The following is a 20,168-nucleotide window of genomic DNA, read 5'->3' as shown; positions in this document are numbered from 1 at the left end:
CACCACTGAAATATTAACAGGAGAGCTAATGCTTATCATTTCTGTTAAGTAACAGCAATGTCATCTAAGAATTCCTTGAAAACATTCAACAACTGCAAGTCTGCTGATAGTCATCACTATGCATTATTTTGAGTTCTTGGGAACATATTAGCAAAATACAACTCTCACTACCATTGAATAGTAATCTGGGATATGGGAAAAACAGATTCCAAACTAGGACTCTGGAGATAGACTCAAGTCATTCAAGTTAAGCTAGTGAAGTTACTTATTTAGGATAAGCACTTTCCATAATAATACTTATCCAGTTTAACAAAGAGGGGTGAATCACTCTTCTTACATCACATATACAGCCTTCTTAAATAATGAAGCTCAACTAGAAACCTTACTTTTAGAATGATCAAAGAGATAAATCCCATTTCAGATGCTTATGTGTAAGCAAGTACCTATTTTTTTCAATTATATAATTCTTCAATTAAAAAAAAAAAAAGATTTCTACTGTTCTTGGTATATTTCATTCTTCTTAGTAAGTTAAATACTATTTTACAAGAAAATACCTTATCCTTGTAAACACATTGAACAAACAAAGGTATTTTCTATGGAAATGAGACACTCAATGCAGTTTCAGGTCGCTTTCAGGACTTAAATCTGTTACCTTGGAATTCATGTTTATTTGGATATCAAAAAATATTTCCCAAACAAACATTACAGTGAACGTTTGAAGTCTAGCTTCTTAGCACCTCATTTAGAAACTTACTGTTTGAGCCAATTCCACTTAAACACATTAAAATTTTTTCTCATGACTTCAACCAACGTTTAACATCAGTCGAAAATCCCTTGTCACTTGTACTTGAGTTACACAGGAAAAAATAATGGTAATGCACATTTCACCAAATATTAACTACCTCTGCAGAACTGTTATTCTGCTGCTGACCCACAAGCATAAAAAAATACATGAACTTTAGAAACTAGACAATATCTGCACTATTAGTATTCTAACCATTCTTCTTAAAGAATGTAAAAAGCTAAGAATTAATGGAACGCTTCTTGCCCATCAAGTTTCAAGGCTATAGTCAAGTGGGACTCCCATGATGCCATACATAAGGACTTCAACTGACTATAATTACTATGCAATGGTATTGATGTAATTGTTAATATTCTGTACTGCTAAATAGTTGGAATAGAAGCACAATAAAATCCATAACTCATACTGAGTAAAGAATTATAATAATCAGTTTGTACCTTAATAGAGAGAATGGAAATATAATTTTAAGCTAAAAAAAGTATACAGCAAACTATTGCAGTCAAATGACTGTATTTGCATTTTCATCCAGACTCTACCGGTATTCTCTCTCTGTCTCTTGGTGATTCTCACCTCTTCCTAATTTCTGAATCCACAAGGAGTTGCCTTTTTTTGTGGGGTGGAGGTGGTGGGAGTTCCTCTTTAGCATGCTTAACCAGGATTTGTTCTCTTGTGGTCACCATAGTTACTGTTTCCATTACAGTTGTCTGTGTTACTGATGTCTGAGTGGTAGTGACAGCCTGCGAAATCTGTGAAAAGTATAAAAACACAGGTCACACATTGTTGGAAAGCCTTCAGTAAAGATTGTTTGGAGTAGCAATAGAAAATAATGAGGAACTGCTCCCATCTGATCATAGGCTGACCTTCAGAGAAAAACATTATACGCAACCCAAAGCAGATTGTTTTATCCAACTCATGCCGTGTGAAAAAGATACCTGCAATAGTCAATATCAAAATCAGGAAGGATTCTAATGAAATTAAGTCTCCCTGTAACCCATGCTGAATGAGGAGAAGAAATGAATGGTCAGTTTTGTGATGGAATTGAATGATAGCATATATATAAAATGTTACTATTGCTAAATGTTATCCTGCCCCCATTCTGAAAATTTGCTCTTTGAGAAGTGATAAAGGCATGATAATGGCACTAAATTACCAATTATTATTCTTATGGTTTATAAAAATTTTGAAATAGAATGCAATTCATCATAACCTACTTGCATAAAAGGGCAGTTAACTTTCTGACAGGAAATCTTAAATTAGAAAACATGCACTAGAAGGCAAATTAATTTTCAGCAGTTTTATTCCATAATTAAAAGCAATGTTAGGGGGTCATACCAGATACTAATACATATAATATGTAACTCTGTAAACACTATCAATCTGATGCATTTAGCTTTGCCCAGTAATATGAAAAAAACCTCTTTATATAGCTGAGCTGCACTGAAAAAAAAAAAAAAGATGAGGAATATTTTTTGCTCATATTTGTTTGAAAGACACTGATTGTACATGTACTGCCCATTTATACATATTTCCATATAATACCAAACTAGAAACTTGTGACTTAAACGTGGGCAGCTGTTCTTAAATCCCTTAACTCATGAGAAATAGGTCACTTCTTTTTCTAGTTCTGTCAGATGATGGCTCATTTGTCAAAATGCTCTAGTTACAGCTCCAATGGCCACCTCAGTTTAAGGGCAGTGAAATGGAAAATAAAAGGAAGAAGTTATACCAGGAGCATAAAAGGTTGTGCACCAGAAAAACCCTGCTTCTTTGTTTACTGCCAATACGTGAGAATTAGACTTCCCAACTCAACAACAGAAATGGCAGTATCTAAAATTCCATGAAACTATAAACACATACATAAATTATCTATTAGTTTTTGCATCAGAAACTCAGTAAGAAAATCGAGTCACCTTAGTTATTGAGACAGCAGTGTTTCTATATACAATGAAGAAGAGGCATACTAGGTACATAGCTCATAACAATGCCTTCTTTCATTGAAAACAAAAAGTGGAATGACAAGGAAAGGGAAATACTGATAGCAAGCAGCCTCTTCAGAGCAGGCAACATCAGTAAAGCTAAAAAACAAGTAAAAAAAACCCCCAAATTCCTGCCAACTTTGCTGAGTCCTTCACACGTCTTCTACACTAAAATCTTCCTGTTCTTTCTCCAGTCTTCCAGTGGAAATGAGGAGTAGGGAAGTCCACTTCCATTGTACTTGTGGTGCTACTTCTTACTTAGAGCAGTTAACTCAATGCTATGCTTCCACCTCTAGGAATTACCAGCTGTCTAGGTTTTAGAGCAGAATATGGACTACTCAGAAGACTAGAAAATTGAGATTCAGAGCAGATTTTTTTTTTTTTAAATCTCTGGATTAATTATGTCAATTGAAGCAAGCTGCTTGTGACCTGCAGGGATTTACCTAATGTATGAACTACCAAATTCTTTGGAAGAGAAAAACACCCAGTTGACTTTTTAATCACTATGATATTATGTATTAGTGCTCTTGTTTTAGTTCCCTCAACAAGATGTACTGATTTTAATTTTTTTCCTACAGAAATCACAGTAACATTAAGTAAACATTTCCTTATAGTTTTCTTGAAACCTCATACAGCATTCTTTTCAATTTATTTTTAATTAATTAGAGTGCAGCAGGAAAAGCAAGTTAAAGTTTCTGATGTCTAGCATTCTGTGAAATTTGAGGATAGCACCTGAAGTCATCTTTCCCTGACTCTGCACCTTAGAACAAAAAGTTTTGGGTACAGTCTCTCTTTCCTCTTCTCATAAAACTCGTATTACACTCAGTTTTATCCAAAAATCAATGATAAGCTGCTTATGACACCTGGCAAGGTCACACCCTGCCATGTTTTCATTTGCCAGTCAATACCAGGGCACAGTTTCCAGTGAAGAAGGTGTAACACAGAATAAACCACAGCCAGGGGACTGTAGGAATCATCTGCAGCATACTACCAATTACACAGGAGTAGCAGTTTCAGCTGGAGATTGGGAACTGTGCTGCGATGCAATTACCATATGCTCAGAGCAGTCAAGTCACGATGCTGTGGGGGGTAATGATTTACATGTCAAAACAGTAAAGAAGTATTTTTCACGCTTAATCAACAGGAGTGGAGGTTAAATACGGTGTACTTCAAAAGGAGAATGGAGATGTGAATTTGATGTTCATAATCATTCTAATTAGAGACAGGGTAAGACTAAAATGTACATTGCAATCCTACTCTGCAAGATGAAGCCGGTTCACATTTAAACAGTGCATGCACTTTAGTGAGTAAAGGACAACCCTTAAAAATATGAGGAATAAAAAGAAAAGAAGTAACTTTCATTGACTTCCCTAGGGAAAAAAGAAACCAAAGAACTGAAACAGCTCCTTAATCACTGAAGTGGTTATGTGTTTCATGTATTATTCAAAGATGGTCCAAATAATGACAGTATAGTTTCTTCATCCCTCTCAGTCCCTGACAAGCAAATATGATTCTGAGAAGGGGCAATACAGACTAGGGTTTTAACCCACTAGAAAATCATATGGAAAGTGCTAAGGTGACTCACAAGGCTGCACATTAAAAGGCTCTCAAATTACAATGCTTGCCTGCAGTTTCACATCAGCAAGCCCATCTTAGGAACATGTTAAAACTTATCTCTTTCAGAGTAGACAAATTTAAATCTTCTTTTTCATCCTCTACAGGCAAACATATGTACAATGTGTATATAGCACCTCAGTAGTTTTATGTCATTTTATTTCTCATTTATACAGCAGCCTACCTTTAATGCCATCATTTATTACTGCCTTTGGAAGTGCCCTCTGTCCTGATAAACTCATAATTTTCCTTTACACTCACTTTTGGAGCTGTCATATGTTCTTTGATGAAATTTATCTATGTGAGCGGGGAAGTTCAGATGAGGAATGGTGTTTTCTTTAGTTTGGAAAGATTTTCAGTACAATTTAGTGAAGCATAATCAACTCAGCAAAGCTGGGTTTAGAGCTTCTAGAAGCTATGCATCTAGTCCAAGTAAGTTGTCCTTGTCCTTGATTCCACTGTGTGGTCAATGAAGGAAAGCTGACATTTTCATGATGAGGACAAATTGCTTTTTAGAGGTATTTGTCTCTCTCTCACACTCTTGCCATCCACTCTTGTAGCAGAAGCTTCAGACATGAGTTCTGATTAGATGCTTAAATTCAACAGTAATTAATTCAGCTAAATGTGGGAGGACTCACATTCTACTTTCTGTGCTTTTCCTTTGAGATGTATAACTACTGTCTATGTCTAGTTGTAGAATCAGCTTTGAACTGAGCCTGAGGTTGTCTCTTCCACTTAATTTCTTATTTTGTTAACAAGTTAATCATTTAATGACACTTTAGTAAGAGAAAGAGGTGATATAACTAAGGACAAAAACATAATTGCGAAGGTACTATAAGAATTATTAATCATAGAATCATTTAGGTTGGAAAAGACCTTTAAGATTGTTGAGTTCAAGTACTGACCTAGCTCTGCCAAGTACACTGCTAAACCATGTAAAGTTGATTTTGAAGTCAGTATCTAAGCTTGACGAATAAAATGTGCATTTTCTGATAGATCTTAGTGAAAAATGTTCTATTTGTCACTCTCTTCCAAGTCTCTTCCTCTCCAGTTCACAACTAGAGAGCATAATGAGATATTGTAAAGGCAAGTTTTTTTTTTTGCAGCCTAAACTGCAAGAAAATGAGCTCTGTAATAAATAAATGTATAAACCCACTAACATTATCTGCCCTGCCTAAATGGCAACAAGTACACCATCAGTATTTCATAGAAGGTACAGCTACACTGTGCAACAGCGCCTTAGAAACTGGTCCTTCGGTTTGCACTGACTGCAATGCCTCTAGAACATGAAGCAATATGTCCTCAACAGCACACCAATTCTGTCCCAAGAAAAGCAGCTTCTCCTTGGAGGAAAAGCTTATCAGCTGAAGTGTTCTGCTATGATAATAGTTACACTGTTTTGGGAATCCAAAGCATCACCCATCCATGCAGATGTATGACATACACAGCCTCAGGACTGCTCACTTCACAAGGAGGCCATCTTTTCTGTAATCTAAGTTCCATTTTCAAAACCAGTATCTGCTTTTAGGATCATCAATCTAGACAACTCTTGAACACTTTGGAGTGACTTACTAACTTTTTCAAATCATGTTACCCTAGCCATCCTAAATTCAAAAATGCATCTCTGGATTTTCCTCTGCATTGAAACCACAGGTTTCCTACAGCAAATATACAATAATTAAATAAAATTTTCAATCATAAATGCTGTGTAGCACGAACTTCTGTTACTAAGTGAAATTGTGCCCTTCCCTCGTTTTCCTCCCTTCTATTCTCTCAAACTGATTCTTCCAACTTCAGCTGATTTTTTCCAACTATCACAGAGCAAACTGAAATATCAGGGTATGAGTTGAAAGCAAGGTTATTGAGAGGTATTCAGATCACTACAGGAAGTATAGCAGTTTTTATTTAATTAACAAGAAATATTAATATACAGTGACAAAAAAGGGCAGAATTCTCAAGGGAATTGAATCAAACTGTCCAGAACTATGAGACATCCTCTATGGACAGGACAGAGGTGTATGGCTGTAACATTCTGCTCTGTGTTATCATTAAAAAGTCTTTATGTCCATTTCCATTTCACCAGTCACACAATGATAGCACAAAAATAACTCAATATTAGTGAGATAATGGAATGGGAAAAGTGAGCTGATTTGGGTTTAAATCCAATAAGAAAAAGATGCTGACAGAAGGCTAGGCAAAATAATTGGATATCTATTTGGTTACTACACCAGAGTGCTGAATTTATCTGGTTTAAAACCTCAGTTTCTTTCTCTAATACATTACAATTAACATACAGTAGTCAAAATAATAGCAAATGATATTTTTTCATTGGCACTTTAGTTACAGGTATGGATTGATTTCTTTATTTTTCCAAGAAGCTTGTCTTTTTTGTGGCCTCTCTTTTTAATCTGTAAATCAGCACAACATATTCAGAAGTAAAACAGCAATCGATTATAAACTTTTACTGTTGCAAAAGAGAAAAACATTCACTTTAACTAGCAGACAGTTCTTACAGTAATTTCAGACTAAGTGCTATTCCACAGAGACAGTCATTAAAAAAGTGCATTATTATAGGTTAAAAATAAATTAACTGGAAAGGGTATTTTCATTACAGATTGTATCATCCCTGAAAACATGGTTAACAATCCAAGAAAGTAATCAACACTATAAAGACAGATTAAAAACTAAAGAGATAAATAAAAATTCTGGAAAGTTATATTGCTTTTATATTATAATGTCCTAAAAATAAAATATGTCTTAAGCAATCATGCAGGGAAAAAAATTAAAACAAGATGACAAACAGCACCAAAACTACTTCAAGCATTTGACTGTCAAAGGATAAAACTGATAAAACTATGGTTTTGACAAACCTGTTTAGAATTGCTCTCCACCTTCTGCACAAGACTATCCCAGCGCTGGGCAAAATTTTCAAGACGACTCTCCAGCTTTTGAGCCACTGCTTTATTTTTCACAGCTACAAGGAGATCTTGACTGAGCAACTTCAGCTTACTCATCATTTGCCTTTTCATTTCTAGATCTCCTTTTAGGATCTGTTAAACAAAGTAACAGAAGGAAGAACAGTAAATTATACACAAAAAACCCCCACAAAAAACAAATCCAATAAACTTTGGAAAAAAAATCCTAAAGAGGGCATCATAAAGAACTGAAAATGGCTAAGGGCTCCTATACTTCCATGCTGCTGTTACTGTAAAAAATGTTGGCAGAGCTGACGGAGAGGAATGGACACAGTGTACTTCACAAGGCAATATAACATGGCAGGTAGAGCAACTCTGGACATCACAGCAAGCCTCAGATGGTGACATAAATCAAAAAGCTAAGAGTTGTGTGACACTAATAACCTTAAAACTGCACCAATGTTAACAACTATAGCAACATGTCAAACAATGTTTCTTTAAAGTTTCAATGTACTTTGTTATATATTGTATATTAAAACTTTATGAGGAAAAAGAAATGTTTCCTAGAAAAATAAAACTTGACCCCAAACCAGGATTAAAAAAAAAAACTCAAAACCTCAAATAAAAAAATAAAATTAATGAGGAGCCCTTGGGAACCCCAGGAGCTCTACTGAGTGTTCCAAGGACAGGGCCCTGCAGCTGGAGCCCAGGAATTCCTGCGTACAACCTCTGAGCTCTGCAACCTGCCATACAGCCTGAACCCAGCCATGCTAACAGTCTTCACACCTCTACTCTAGCAAACTGCCAAGGGATCTTGAAATTCCTGAGATCCATACAATCAAACCTGTCTGTGAAGTAGGCTATTCACAGATCCAAGGATCATCCACAGCTCCAGTTCTTAGCTGGGTTTAGTTTTCCAAGCCTCAACTGGTTTATTCCATTGATTTCCATTCCTTAAGTATTCATTCTCTACACCCTAATCTGTGCTAACCATGGCTAAATTTTGACCTCTCTATGCAGCTGTGGGTTGCATTCTAATCCCCAAGTCATGAAAATGAAAATTAAACAAATGGTTAGACAACAGAACTTAGTCTAGATATAGTTTCCCATAGTAATATCATCCAAAACTGTAATTAAAACTACAGTTCAGTAAAAAAAGTTTCATAGTCTTTGTAATTAGTACTCTTTCTATTCAGATGTGGTATGAAGCATCATAATTACTAATGTTAGTTAGAGTTAATACCAAAATTTAAATTGGTATATCCCTAAGAAACAGAAGCTAACTTTATATTCAAGAATCTGTTTATATAGTGGGAGATCTAACAGATGGAGGAAAGTAGATGTAAAACAGTTTATCATCTTAAATTTCAAGCATTGCTATATATGCAAAATATACCTTCTTCCTCGCCTATAGTGTCAGAAAAAGCTCATGTGGAACCCACCATATACACTGACTAAAATAATAAAAAGATGGTACCCTGTGAAACATTAGTTAATTCTGAACAGCAGTTTTATTTCCAACCTCCCCAGCTCACAACAGCTGCATTACACACCCATGAGCTCAGCATCAATCTAAGATACACCAGGAGCACCAGCAGTAAGTGAAATACTAGAAAGAGAAGGATGCTAAAATTTTCTATGTCAAAGATACTGCTCACTACGACCTAATATGATTTTGTGATAGATACAGTGAACCTCCAAAACTATACCAGGGGATTCTATTTTCACATTTCCTTACCAAAAACCTGTCAATGGGTCATAATAACAAAAATATGCTCTATTTTTTTTTCCGATACAGGAATAGACTAAAAATACCTATGTTCAAGACCTAAACTACTAATACTAGCCACAAAATAAGTAATTTTTCAATCTGCAAGACAAGAAATGGGAGTTTGCTTTATGAAATTAGTTATCAAATATGTCAGTCATAACTTCTGTCAAGTTCATACTGTAAACCCTGATATTTGAATATTATAAAGTGATTTCCTTATTTGTTGGTAAAGCACTTTTACCATTTTATTGGTCTTAAGATTTTAATTATTACTGTTCTTCTTTTCCTTAAACATCATCGAAAACTTTCTTTGCTCATTGTAATAATCTAACCAGCAACATCCGCTGTAATTTTTCAAGTGCTAAGAGATTTATTCCAGTAAAAAATAGTGTAATATCTAATTTATTCTCTATAATAAGTAAAAAATAATTGCATTAGGTGAAGCAGAAGATTTAACTGTATATTAATGGAACATTTATTACAAATAGAGATATATCTTGCATACCTTTGCAGTAACTCTCAATATTTAAAAAAAAAAAAAAAAAAGAAATATGATCAGCTTCATTTTACAGATTACAAAATGTAGGCACAGGACATGAAAACATTCTATCAAGCCTGTGCCATACATGACAGTAAAATTTCACCCCAGTTCTACATTCTCAGTTTATCACATCTTCCAGCTTAGTCCATACCCCGTTTCACCCTTTGCCTTGTGTAAGAGTTCAAAGACAATTATAATGTTAGTGAATAATGGTGGGTGGAAAAATTAAGTTGTTTTAAGGAAACATTTTTAGAACTAGAGCAACTACCCACCAACATCAGGAAAAAAAAATAAAAAAGGACAAAAGTCAATCTTAATATATGCACAAAGTAGTAAAGACTAAACAGTTTTTCTGACCTTTAGACTAAGAATATCCCAGAAGGGAGTTAATGACAAAGAAGATAAATTTTCACATACAAATACTGAATAAATCCTTTGAAACAAACCACTGGAGATTAGTAAAACATAAAATTTTCTTGGGAAAACCAATTTTATCTGAACAAAAATTCTTACAGATATTACACATCCAGTACATAAATTAAGAAGAAATCTAACTGACTTGATATCAATTTTATCACAATGCTAGAACTGAGTGAATTGCTACACTGTTCAAAATATATTTATTCTAATAACAACGAAAATGTAACTACTAATGCCAAGGGGAAAAGGAGACAGCATCTGTACTGGGTTTACATGGCAAGATTTTGGCAGCAGGGGAGCTGCAAGGTTCGCTTCTTTGAGAAGACACCAGGAGCTGCCCCTGTGATGGATAAAAGCAGTTTCAGATGGCTCCAAAACAGACCCACCACTGCCCAAAGCTGAGCCCATCAGTAACTCTGACAGTGTCTCTGCGGTAAAATCATTAAGAAAGGGTAAAAATGCTGTGCAGCAGCTGCAGGAGAGAGGAGTGAGGAAAACATGAAACAGCTCTGCAGACACTGAGGCCAGAGGAGGAGGTGCTCCAGGCACGGGGGCAGAGATCTGCCTGCAGCCCACAGTGCAGACCACCGTGAGGCAGCTGTGCCCCTGCACCCCATGGAGCTCCATGGCAGATCCACCTGCAGCCAGGGGAGGACCCCATGCCGGAGCAGGCGGATGTGCTCTGAAGGAAGCTGTGACCCTGTGGAGAGCCCACACTGGAGCAGGCTCCAGTCTGGGGACATTATTGTGATGAAAGAGTCATTTTTTTTTTTTTTCATACTGTGAACAGCATCTCAACAGACCTATTTCACTTCAATCACTTCAGAATGCTTAGGGCCTTGTAGGAGAGCTGTAGAATTTCAAATCAACAGTCATAATGCTAAATAGTTTAATAAAATACCTTCAGAAATTTTCTTTCAGGCTTAAAGAGATTGGCTAAAGAAAAAGACCTTAATCTTGCCAAGTTCTACAGATAAGAGGGGCAATAAAAAGAGACTGGAAGTTTTTATGCCATACCATAATATCAAACTTAAAATTCTTAAGGTCATACAGGAAAAAGTAATGCTGTAATTTCTTGCTGGAAATGATTAAACAGTTGAGGGACAAAACTATCATATCACTAAGAATATCAACATTTTCATATTATTGAAAGAATATATTTTCACTGCCTCATAGACTAACTTTTATAAATCATGAAGAAGCTGGCCTAGTTATAACAGTGATTCTTAGTGACAGTTTCTCCTTCACTACATTCAAACACACGTCTACGCCCAAAATAAACTACACCAAAAGATGGGCCTGATGTGCATGTCAGTGTCAGGAAAGCAGGATCCCATTTTTCCTTATTTCTAAAAGCCAGTCCAAGAGCAGAAGAATATATTCTGTGAAAAAAAATTTCATGTGGGCCATGCACAAATTCCCCGTGATTCAGACAAGAACAAAATAGAAAATATTCATATACAAAACTCCTGACAATTTGGCATTGTGTGAATGTAAAAATACATATTCACTGGAATTTGGAGATGACTGCTACTAGATCTAGAACTTGACAGAGGAACTCCAAAGTAAACAATGTTTTTCTGCTACAAATCAGACACAGAGAGGTAGTGTTCCTCCAGCATACCACCAACATTTACATAGCTGAACTATTGCATTATGAGTCAGCTGTTCGTAAAAAAATCAAGGTCACATGTGCAAAAAGGATTAAGTCGGTATTAATAAACCCACCTGTTCTGTTAAGAATGACATAATTCTTGTTGAGGTTCAGGGCAATGGAGAAATCACTTTATTTACTCTGTTTTTCATTCAGTTGCATGGAAGACCACAATGATTTAATGACAATAATGCTTAACAATTTAAGCTGGCACAATAATTTTAACTTCATAAAAGTCCGTATTTATTTCATTAATCAAATTTATGAAAATACTACTCAAGTGTTTCCCTCTTAACATTGTGTTTTCAAGCAATTCTGAAAGGTATCCAAAGTTGTTCTAGCCTTGACTCTTGTAAACCATAAATAGTCTTCTACTTCACAATTTGTGATAAACATTTCAACCCTCAGTACCTATTTCCTCTAGCAACCTTCTGAAATCCAAAAGTACTAATTTACTGAATAAATTTGAATTCCTTTTAATACATTTTTCTTCATGAAGCTGCTCTAAAGCATCCTGAGTTGCCTCTAATTTGTTATGCATTAGTAAAAGCCTGGCTTGAGGTCAACTTCGAGACTGCTTACATGTTAGATTCCTAGAATTTCCAAGAAGTATATACACCAAGGCAACAACTGACTACTTTCTAAACTTTCTTTAGAAAGAAGTTTACTTAATCCTAAGTAATCTTTAATCAAAATCCATGTCTGTACTTCTAAATACATATTTTTATTAATCCTTAAAGAGTTGCAGAAGGAAAAAGAAGGGAGGGGGAAAAGAAGCCTACAGGTAGTAGCATAGTTACAGTGTTTTAAGATTATGCTAAAAGTCAATCTTTTGGGTCTTGACTTTTGGAGAAAAAAATCAACAAATAATAACTACTTAGTCATTCTACTTAGTCATTCTATGAATCAATCATTTACTGCGAATTCTGGACCAGACAGAATGTAGTTAGAAATTAAATACTCAATCTATAAGATTACTTTATTAAAAATTTATACATTTGTATATGAGAGAATAAAATAGAATAAATTTTAAAAATATCACTTAAACTTCAGAAACATCATGGTATTTTTATTGACCCAAAGCCCAAGTGTTTCTGCTTATAATACAGAATGATGAGAAAGACATAAATCCTAAATTAATTTTTGAAAATCTAAGTTTGAGCCTTAGATATACATAGCCAAGATAGGTATAGTCAATTATAATACATAATTAATTATTAATAACTATATTAACATAATTATTATTAACAAACAATTAATAATAGGTCATTAATAATAAATGGAGAATTCTTCATTCCTTAAAAATTCTAGTAGGCTGTAAAAACAAGTCTTGAAATAATATCTAGGAGACTCCTCTCCCCCCATTTGAAAAAAAACCCAATAATATTTCTGCTTGAACAGAAGCTTATCAGTTATGTTTCTTTTTAAAGCAATAATAATTTACCTATTTTAACCAAAGCTTTGACATGACTGTTTCCTTTCCTCTAAGTGCACAGACATTCATCATTACATGCAAAAATAGCACATATCATATAATTTTCTTTACAAATGTCTTACTGCTATAAAACCATTGGCAAGTCTAAGCTGTGACAAGTTTTTCACCTCTACAAGCACAGCATCTTTCTAAGCCAGTCAGACTTATATTCCCTCCATAAAGGGAGGGACGTTGAGGACTAGATTTCTGATGTTGAGGTCTAGCTGTGAAGTAATACTAATTTCAACATCTCACAACTTCAAGCCTTTAGTTTTTTCAAGTTCAAGGAATGTATAACAGGGTTTGCTTCATGATAAGTACTTACTCAGGCATATGTCTTTGCACATATGCACAAATACTCCATCTCACACACAACATATACACCAACAGTATCAACAAAGAAACTTTCAGTATAAAAGTATACATCTTTTTAAGACACCCAGATTCTATTTTAGTTCATAAGATTTTGACTTAAGAGGCAATCAAGAAAAACATCTGTATGTGTTGGTTCCCTCATTAACAAGGCTATGGACTAACCTATTCCATCCATAAGAGTCAATGTCCGCTCCCATAGCATGAAACAGCTGTTTCGTTAAACCATATGGTCTGAGAGTGGGATAAAGCCAAGTGCATTCACGGTCAGATTAAGAAAGTTGAATATAAAATAGAAGAACGAAAAATACATACAGCTAATTTGCTTAGATTGGTCAGCATTTCATTTTGATCTTCAAAGCCAGTTGTACGAATTTTGGTCACAGCATCCTCTTTCTCAGTAAGCCACGCATCAAAAAGGCACTGAAATTCAATTGGAGAGAAAAAGCTTCAGTCAGGCCTTTCTTAGTGCAATATTTTGAAGAACATTCCAATTTATAACTGCAAAAAACTACTTGCCTGCTCTTCTGCAAAATGCTGCCATTTACGAAGAATATCTTGCAGAAGGACCCATCGGTCTTCCGTCCATCTGCAGATTGCTGCCCATCGTTTTCCAAAGTGCTAGAAAGAAACACAAAAGAAAGCTTTGCATTGGTTTATTTTTTTTTCCCCTAAGCAAGGCAAACTCTTAATTTTTTTTTTATGAAAACACTTTCCTAATTCATTTTTTTTTACTCTTATGCCCTTAAAATATGTTGCATATCAAAGTGAAATGGATCTTCGCACTATTTAAAAAAAAAAACATAGTGGAGAGAATAGGAAAACAATAGATCCTAAACGAGAGTGTTTTCACACTAATCCACAGACACAGTTTTCTATTAAGTCTCTAGTACCACACTTCCAAAAACCCCCTCCGTTTCAAAACTTTATGATGCCCAAAACATAACAACTTGAAACATGATTATGATGGTTCAAAGATGTGGTCAAAGCAAAAAAGTATTTGGTTTTTAAGTTGCACCATCAGTGCAGTTGATCAAAGTTCCTACCTCTTTTAAAATATTGCAGTGGAAAACCCCCCAACTTATAGGCTAAAACACCATCACACAGGTTTCCCAGGTATTTGTAGCATATGCTATTATATACATTTTAAAATTACACAAAACGCTACCTACTTCCCTCTCCTTTATTTTAGTTGAAATCAAACATTATTACTTCCTTTTAAATTCCTACTAGCCTTTATTAAATGATGCTTAAGTTGAAGGAGGATATATAATACTGCTGTGATAGAGCAACAGGATATAAAACATTTATTGCAATGATTTACAATGACTTAATTTCTCCTGAGCATCATATGCAAATTATTCATCTGTTCCCCCAAAAGAAACAAACAAACAAAAAAACAACAGAAAACCCCCTTATAAAATCTGAAAGATATTCTATACTACTGCATACTTATTTTTTCATCTACTTCAAAAGGACATCCGGACAAAAGGATAATATTTTCTTCCTTATTTATTATTTATTTAATCACTTTATGATTCTTATGGGTCCCTTATAACTTGAGATATTGTATGATTCTATAATTTTCATATTTACATATTTTCCATAGAGATTATAAGTTAATTTTGGCAGAAATGCAGCATCAAAGTGGTGGATTTTTAAAACTAAGAGATTGAAATTAGTACTCTATTTTCTACCAGTAACAAAACATTTTATTTTTACTTTCTAGGAAAGGAAAGGTAAAATTTCAGAAAGCCAATTTAGTTTGCTTTAAAAATTTTACGTCAAAATAAAAAGTCAGCAGATACAACATTTTTCATTGAGTGGAATAAAACTATAATAAATATTTCAGACTAAACAGTTAGCTGCCATGCCATTGAGTAATATCATATTAGATATTGTCTCAATTTAGAAAAATGAAAACTATCTCCAATCAACTAGCAAAATAACATTAATTTAAAAACACGTCAATTCTTAAACAGATAAAATATATTTCCCAGAATAGACAAGTCTTCCTGTTCAGTCAGTTACTGCATAAATACAAAGTAGATTTTGAGCAAGTTGTTTTGTCTTTTCTAGTCTTAATACTGGGATCACACTTCTGGTATTATTTTTAAAATTCCGTAATGGATAAATCCCTTTTTTTCCTAATTATATCTAGACAGAACCAAGCTATTTTGCAAATCTAAGATTGTGGTTTCACATTAAAATCACATAATTTTAATGTTAGTGTTTGCTTTCTGTTAAACATAATGTGATCAAAGATCACTAATTCAAAGAAACACAAAAAAGTTCAGGTTTTGAATGTGAATATTTCATAAAGCTAATTTCAATACTAACAGAAACAAATACTTGCTGGTGAAATTTATGGTCTCAACTTATCAGGAAATAGAGTAGAACATATTTTATTCATTTATTTTACCCATTCATTATTAAATAAAATTGAAAAATTTTATGACGGAGAACAGCGCAGGAAATTATTCAGACAGCTACTCTAAGTTGTCCTTTTTTAATTATTTTTTTTTTCCTTCTATAAAAAGTCACGATTTTATAAAGAGTATTTATCAGCCTCACAGGCTAAATTATATGTACACCATAACATCTAATGCCTTTTCTGAAAAAATTATACTTTGACTTATTTCATTGATTTGAATATCTAAAGGTCTTAATGTAACAAAATGATGTATTACATTTAGTTTTACTTGTCCTGAATCTGACTAGATTTCCAGTTTAGCTCAAGACAGCCTCGACATTTCCTTCCTCCTTTTTCTCCAAGCCCAGAAGACAACTTAAGAGATAGATCTCCAATATCTAGCACTTGTTTAGTTTTTCATATTCAATCAATCTTTTTTAACTTGCTAATTTTAAGCTCAAAAATCATAACCATATCCTTCCTCATAGCTAATTTATAAAAATTCTCATACCTGAGTAGTTTTTAAATATCTCACTTTCAAGCAGCTGACTTCTGTTAACAATCTTCATGAAAAATATAATTTGCTCTCAACATCTGCACTAATATCTTCATCAACTTGCCTTTATTGCTATGATATGCCCTGAAAAATAATTTTTTTACTATCTAGAAAACACCAAAGCCTCAAGAGTATAAGATCGAATATGTGACTCTGCATTTACTTTAATTGATGAGCATGGCAAAAAAGGTGTTCCTGAGTCAATACAAAATACTATTGTCAGAATATGATTTCAAAGCCATAAAACATTTTTTTTTTGTCTCAATAATTTGACAAGATCTTTTATTTTAATTAAGCAAAATGACCACTGATAGAAGTTTTGATATTGTGACCTGCCTTAAAGCTGATTTTTCTCATGAGAGGTCTTAACAACCATCAGATCAAGACACACTGTTTGGTTGAAGAGGTTTAAGACACGAAGTTTCAAGTCTGAAATATCAAGTCAGGACTGTCTATTTATAAAGTAGCATTTGACTGCTAAATCATATGGTGCTCAACTTTAACTCCCTCTTGACATAAAATAGTAGTCAATGCTGCAAGTAGCCTGTGTGATGCCCAGGAACTCAAACTGCACACAAATGTTTTGTTCCCGAAACCTGAGAAAACAAATCTCCAGAGAAACTGACTGAATCCAGACTAACAAGTAAAATGTCCTCCTGCTCCCTTGAAAGGCCTCTTTTTACAACCCTAACAAATTTTCAGAGAAATCTGCGTGCAAAAGAAACTTTTTTTCCCACTAAGAGGTCTCTGAAAGAATATTCGTTATGACTACAAAAAGCAGCAGAAGAAATATTTCTAGTCTGCTAAATGGTCAAAGTAAGGAAGAACGAGAACAGGAGAAAACGAGTAAAACCAACACAACTCTTGGGAATGCTGGAGTGAATGTATAAAAAGTGAAATAATATACTTCAAGCCTGCAACTAAGAGTTTTTTTGAAAGATGCTCTTCAAATCAGGTACGGCTATCCACTTTTAAAGTAACAAGAAGTGGAAATATGTTTTTGCCTATATCCAAAAATAATTATTTAAAAGAGAATATTTGGCCCATTCTTAGAATTTCTACCATGCAGCAATAAGCCATGTGTGTAGTTCTGAAATGCTTGTACACCAACACATGCAGTGTGAGAAACAAACAGGATGAACTGGAGGCACTGGTCAGGTCCCACGGCTGTGATATCGTTGGTAATAGTGAGACGTGGGGGAAGGAGTCCCACGGTTGGAGTTCTGGGATGGAGAACTACAGACTGTTCAGAAGGGATAGGCAGGCCAGGGGAGGTTTAAGAGGTTGGATTGCACAGCCCTTGCAGTTAGTGATGATGCGCTGGACACCCTCTGGGTGAGGATTGAGGGGATGGAAAAAATGATGCTGGAGTGGGTATATACCACTCATGGCCCAGCCAGGATGAATTATTCTATAGGTAATTAAGAGAAATTTCTGGATCAGTAGCCCTCATCCTTATGTGGGATTTCAACTTCCCAGGCATGAGCAGGTCTTGGAAATTCCTAAAGTTTGTAGGAGATAACTTCTTGTCATAGATATTCAGTGAGCCAACTGAAATACTCTATTCATCCTTTAACATTTCTCACTTATTTTGCTGTATTTTTACAAGAACTACCCATACATCATCTTTATTTAAAGGATAGTACCCTGAATAATATGAATATGTAATTGTGTAAATTAAACTCTCAGCTCCTTTCCCTCAGCAGGGGAATAAGCCATCAAGTAGTATATGATACACTTAATGCAGATCTCTTTCTAGCACAGACCCTGACCCCTGGAGCCTGGGGAAGCCTCCAATTTGAGCTAGTCCACAAGGGTCCTTAAGGGACCTGCTGTCTGCTGGGTATAATTAGAGGAAAAAATCTCCCTGCATTCATGGCTTCTGTACGTTATCCAGCCATTTCTCTGCGCTGAAGATAATTTCCCATATTTTTCCTATGGAAATGAGTCAGATTACAGCAACAGATTTGCTAGTACAGTCCTTTGATTATGCAGCACTAAATACAGATTTGAGTCTTACTTAGCAGCTACCTTGGTAAATCTTTGGATTGAGTTTAATTGGGATCTCAGAGTTATAAGCCTAAATAGTCAGTTCTCAGTAGCAGCATAAACAGAGCCTCTCAACTTGTCACATACTGATATATTAAGTAAGCAACGTAATGTAAAAGTAGTTTTAATATTCACGCTCACCTAGACTAGCTGTAGTCTCTCAAAGTACCTTGGGGCGACAGCTGTTTGTAAGAGAAGCACTGCAACTGTGTTTACTTTTATTTTTCCAAGCAAGGTTAAATTTTCTATGGATAATTTGTTTCAGGGGGCACTTCTGGCTTCTGTGCTATCAACTGCCTCTTAAAATAGATATTTTTTGCATATGTAATAAAACTTAAGAACTTCTATACAGTTCATTTGAGGTCAGTATAGATCCTTTTTGAGACTTAAAATCTCTAAAAGTTCATTTTAGGTTTTGAAAATTTTCTTATACAGACACTTGCAAAAATATAGATATTTATATTTATGAAAATACTTCAGGAATCACTATCTCAAAAAGAAAGGTATAACTGAATTACACCTGCTTGGAAAATGCATCTTTGACTATTACATGGAAATAAGTATTCACTTTCTTCCAAATCTGATCCTGACCAGTATCTCAGTGAGCCAGCCTTATTAAGCTCTTTTGTCTGACAGTGCATGCTCTTGTTTTGTTCTGCTTTTACAAATCAGATACATAATCAAGCTTTGAACTTTGCTCCATTGTGCTTTTTGTCAAACCCTCTAATGGTTGTGCCTGCCAACACGTTCTATCTCCTGTGCTTATATTCAGATTGCAAGTGATACGAAAAAAAAGAATTCCAAACAGTTTCTGTACACAAAAAAAGAGGTGTAATATTTTGCTAGGATAGTAGGTGGTCTCCTGGGTATTATAGTAGGAAAGTTTCCGCACCTCCCTAACACTCCAAACCCCACAGCTTTATATCTGTATTTGGGTTTTATTAACATCTACAATCTTGATACATATTCTTTGACTTCCGGAGCAATGGGATTATCGGGCTTTTCTCTAAGATTCTTCTGTAAGACAGTGTGATTCAAGGAGGGGACAGACCAGCAGACGGACTGTCACACCCACCCCACGCTCTGCTCAGAGGAGGCATGTGCTGCAGATGAGGGGCCTCAGCAATTTTCTTGCCAGCATCTTTCAAGGAATATACTTTTTCAAAGACAGTAACAACTGGGCACACTTCATCCCAATATTAGATGCCTTCTCCACTATTACAGTTACAAATGGTGTATTTCCACTGTGTTCCATTTACACTCATCATTCATTACGTTTCTTTAAGGTATTGCAGTAATGTCTGAGTTCCATTTCAGGTTGTGTTGTAATCTGGGTCAGCCGTAGAAGTTCCACAGCATAATAATGGTACCTTTGCAACCATGGTAATAATAGGTGATGCAGCTGTGTCACATGATGTGCTCTTAACTCTTCAGATGTCTTTCTGAAGCTGTGGAATTAGATTAAATATCTAATAATCCATTAACCTTTCATGTATTTCACAAAATTAAAAATTCTCATTTGTACATCATCTAATTCATGAAGTGCCATAAATATCAAATACCACCCATAATTTTCTTTTTTTTTTTTTTTTTTTTTTTTTTTTTTTTTTT

The 20,168-nt window shown here is 34.8% G+C and overlaps 1 protein-coding gene across 11 annotated transcripts in view; it reads right to left on the bottom strand.

Annotated features, from left to right (window-relative positions):
* Positions 1-20,168, bottom strand: part of DMD (dystrophin) — a 799,860-nt gene that overhangs the window by 688,840 nt on the left and 90,852 nt on the right. For all 11 annotated transcript variants that reach the window (XM_017833948.1, XM_017833947.1, XM_017833942.1 and 8 more), the window contains 4 exons: positions 14,059-14,160; positions 13,855-13,962; positions 7,263-7,442; positions 1,373-1,548 (listed from right to left, as the gene is read on the bottom strand). In XM_017833948.1, coding sequence (XP_017689437.1) covers positions 1,373-1,548; positions 7,263-7,442; positions 13,855-13,962; positions 14,059-14,160 — 566 coding nt within the window. The remainder of the gene's footprint in view (positions 1-1,372; positions 1,549-7,262; positions 7,443-13,854; positions 13,963-14,058; positions 14,161-20,168) is intronic.

The sequence above is a fragment of the Lepidothrix coronata genome, unplaced genomic scaffold (assembly GCF_001604755.1).
Source record: "Lepidothrix coronata isolate B3197 unplaced genomic scaffold, Lepidothrix_coronata-1.0 Scaffold225, whole genome shotgun sequence".
Classification (NCBI taxonomy): domain Eukaryota; kingdom Metazoa; phylum Chordata; class Aves; order Passeriformes; family Pipridae; genus Lepidothrix; species Lepidothrix coronata.
The sequence above is the reverse complement of the archived record's forward strand: the minus strand, read 5'-3'. Positions and strand labels throughout refer to the sequence as shown.